Consider the following 2671-nt stretch of genomic DNA (forward strand, 5'->3'; position numbering starts at 1 on the left):
TAAATTTATTATTTATTTATTTTATTTTATTTTTACTATACGCATTGGTTATTACATTTGTGCATATGATGAAGAGCTAATAATACCTAGAGTGTACGACGGAAAAACGGGAAAATAGTGCAATTTCACGACATGATTATTCTACTTTGCTTGCGAGTCTAGAATAATTTTATGGTATTGCATTAAGCAGAATTCTTTGCTCTCTAAAACAAGACCAACCGCTTATCAATACGATACCTCGATACCTTCGATATCCTCGAATCAGTCAGCATCCTTCTCGCCGCTAAGGTTGCTTTATGAGAGTTCGGTTTTTCCGCGATAACTTTATGAATGAACGGCGTTTCGGTTATCATAGGTGACTTTCGGGGGCATCGCCTATGCCCTTATCTCTCATTATGTTTCCTAGCACGGCTAATGCCCGTTATGATGGAGCCGGCAATGCTTTCTAAATTAAGTCTCTACAACGCAGCTCAGTTACTATATGGTGTAGTAAGAGTACCAAATTTGGGCATGTGACATCAATTATCAGCGCTCCAAACGGTGACGGAAACCGATAGCCAAAATGCTTGACTCCTGATATTACTCTAGGTCATCTGTGCTATCGCTCAGAATGACCTCACGCAATGCCGCTGGTGTCTATTGTCCGTTCGTCCGTCCATCCGTCCATCCGTCCGTCCCCCCGTCCGTCCGCCCGCCCGTCCGTCTATCAGTCGGTCTGCCCGCCCGTCCGTCCATCAGTCGGTCTGCCCACCCGTCCGTCCATCCGTCCGTCCGTCCGTCCGTCCGTCCGTCCGTCCGTCCGTCCGTCCGTCCGTCCGTCCGTCCGTCCGTCCACCTGCCCGCCCGTCCGTCCGCCCGTCCGTCCCCGTCTGTCCGCCTGTTTGTCCGTCCGTCCGTCTGCCCGCCGTCCGTCTGCCCGTTCGTGCGTCCGTCCGTCCGCCCGTCCGTCTGTCCGGCTGTCCCCCGACCGTCTGTCCGGCTGTCCCCCGACCGTCTGTCCGTCCGTCCCCCGTCCGTCCATCTATCCGTCCGTCCCCCCGTCCGTCAGTCCGTCCGTTCGTTCGTCCCCCCGTCCGTCCGTCCCCCGTCCGTCCCCCGTCCGCCTGTCCGTCCATCTGTCCGTCTGTTCGCCCGTCCGTCCATCTGTCCGTCCGTCCCCCCGTCCGCCCCCCCGTCCGTCCGTCCCCCCGTCCGTTCGTCCATCTGTTGTGCCCAAACTTGGAATCTTGCACAAACTTGGAATTTCAGCGCATTCACAGTTTGGGCAACCAATCTTGAGATTGGGCAAACAGAGGTAAACACTAAAACAGAGCTTGCTCAAACATATGATTATTAGGATTTCAAATGTTATATCATAACTATAAGGTCGTATACCTTCTTTCCTCAATGAGTTTGGCACCTTTGTATAAATAATAAATGATTATAATAAATAATTGGATAAATATGAGATAAATCCCTTCCTAGTTTGCACCACCCACACCACACACTCGCTATGAGCGGTTGTTGAATCACCGATGGTTTCAGTTTGCACAATCTTGAGATTGGTCAGCCAAACTAGTGAATCCGCAGTTTGGGCAGCACAATCGTTGCACAATTTCGAGATTGGGCAGATTCCAAGTTTGGTTACAACACATCCGTCTGTCCGCCCGCCCGCCGTCTGTCTGTCCGTTCGTCCGTCCGTCCGTTCGTCCATCCGTCCATCCGTCTGTCCGCCCGCCCGCCGTCCGTCTGTCCGTCAGTCCGTCCACCCGTCCGCCCGTCCGTCCGTCTCCCCCGTTCGTCCGTCCGTCCGCCCGCCCGCCATCTGTCCGTCAGTCCGTCCCCCCGTCCGCCCATCCGTTCGTCCGTCCCCCCCGTTCGTCCGTCCGCCCGCCCGCCGTCTGTCCGTCAGTCCTTCTGTCCGTCCCCCCGTCAGTCAGCCCGCCCGTCCGCCTGCCCGCCCGCCCGCTCGCCTGCCCGTCCGTCCGTCCGCCCGCCCGTCCGTCCGCCCGTCCGTTCGCCCGTTCGTCCGTCCGCCCGTCTGTCCATCCGTTCCCCGTCCGTCCCCCCGTCCGTCCATCTGTCCGTCCGTCCGCCCGTCCGTTTATCTGTCCGTCCGTCTGCCCGTCTGTCCATCCGACCCCCCTCCATCCCCCGTCCGCCCGTCCGTCCATCTGTCCGTCCATCTGCCCGTCCATCCCATCTGTCCGTCCGCCCCCCTCCGTCCGTCCGTCTGTCCATCAGGCCGTCCCCCCGTCCGCCCGTCCGTCCATCTGTCCTTCCGTCCGTCCCCCCGTCCGCCCGCCCGCGAAATTATTTTCCCCACTTGAGTTCCGGACCCCAATCTTTCCACAGCCAATTAGCGCACTCTATTCACTCGACTTCACTCTTATTTAGCATATGTCATGTGTGATTTTCAATAACCTTCTATAGCCGAGCAGGTAGTGCGCTGTCATTACGTCTCAACGGTCGTTTGTTCGAATCCCGTATGTTTTTTAATTATTTTCCTGTTTTCTGTATTTTTCTATCTTTATTCATTTAACTATTGTTTTCCAATTAACGCAAATATTTACATGATTTATTTACAACAATTTAATAAAAAAAATTTTTTTATTAAATTAAATTTATTAGTGTTAATTAAATTTAATTAGGGTTAGAGTTAGGGTTAGGGTTAGGGTCCGGAACTGCAGTG

General features: G+C 53.9%; 1 protein-coding gene across 1 annotated transcript in view; it reads right to left on the bottom strand.

Moving 5' to 3' along the window:
• The window catches only part of LOC106809326 (RNA-binding protein 25-like), a gene marked incomplete at its 3' end in the record, with an annotated part of 7332 nt that extends 4897 nt beyond the window's left edge, over positions 1-2435 (bottom strand). The window contains exon 1 of the mRNA XM_014812369.1: positions 2404-2435. Within this exon, the coding sequence (XP_014667855.1) occupies positions 2404-2435 (32 nt within the window). The remainder of the gene's footprint in view (positions 1-2403) is intronic.
• Positions 2436-2671: the final 236 nt, after the last annotated feature.

This window comes from Priapulus caudatus, unplaced genomic scaffold, assembly GCF_000485595.1.
Source record: "Priapulus caudatus unplaced genomic scaffold, Priapulus_caudatus-5.0.1 Scaffold345, whole genome shotgun sequence".
NCBI classification, from domain to species: Eukaryota; Metazoa; Priapulida; class Priapulimorpha; order Priapulimorphida; family Priapulidae; genus Priapulus; species Priapulus caudatus.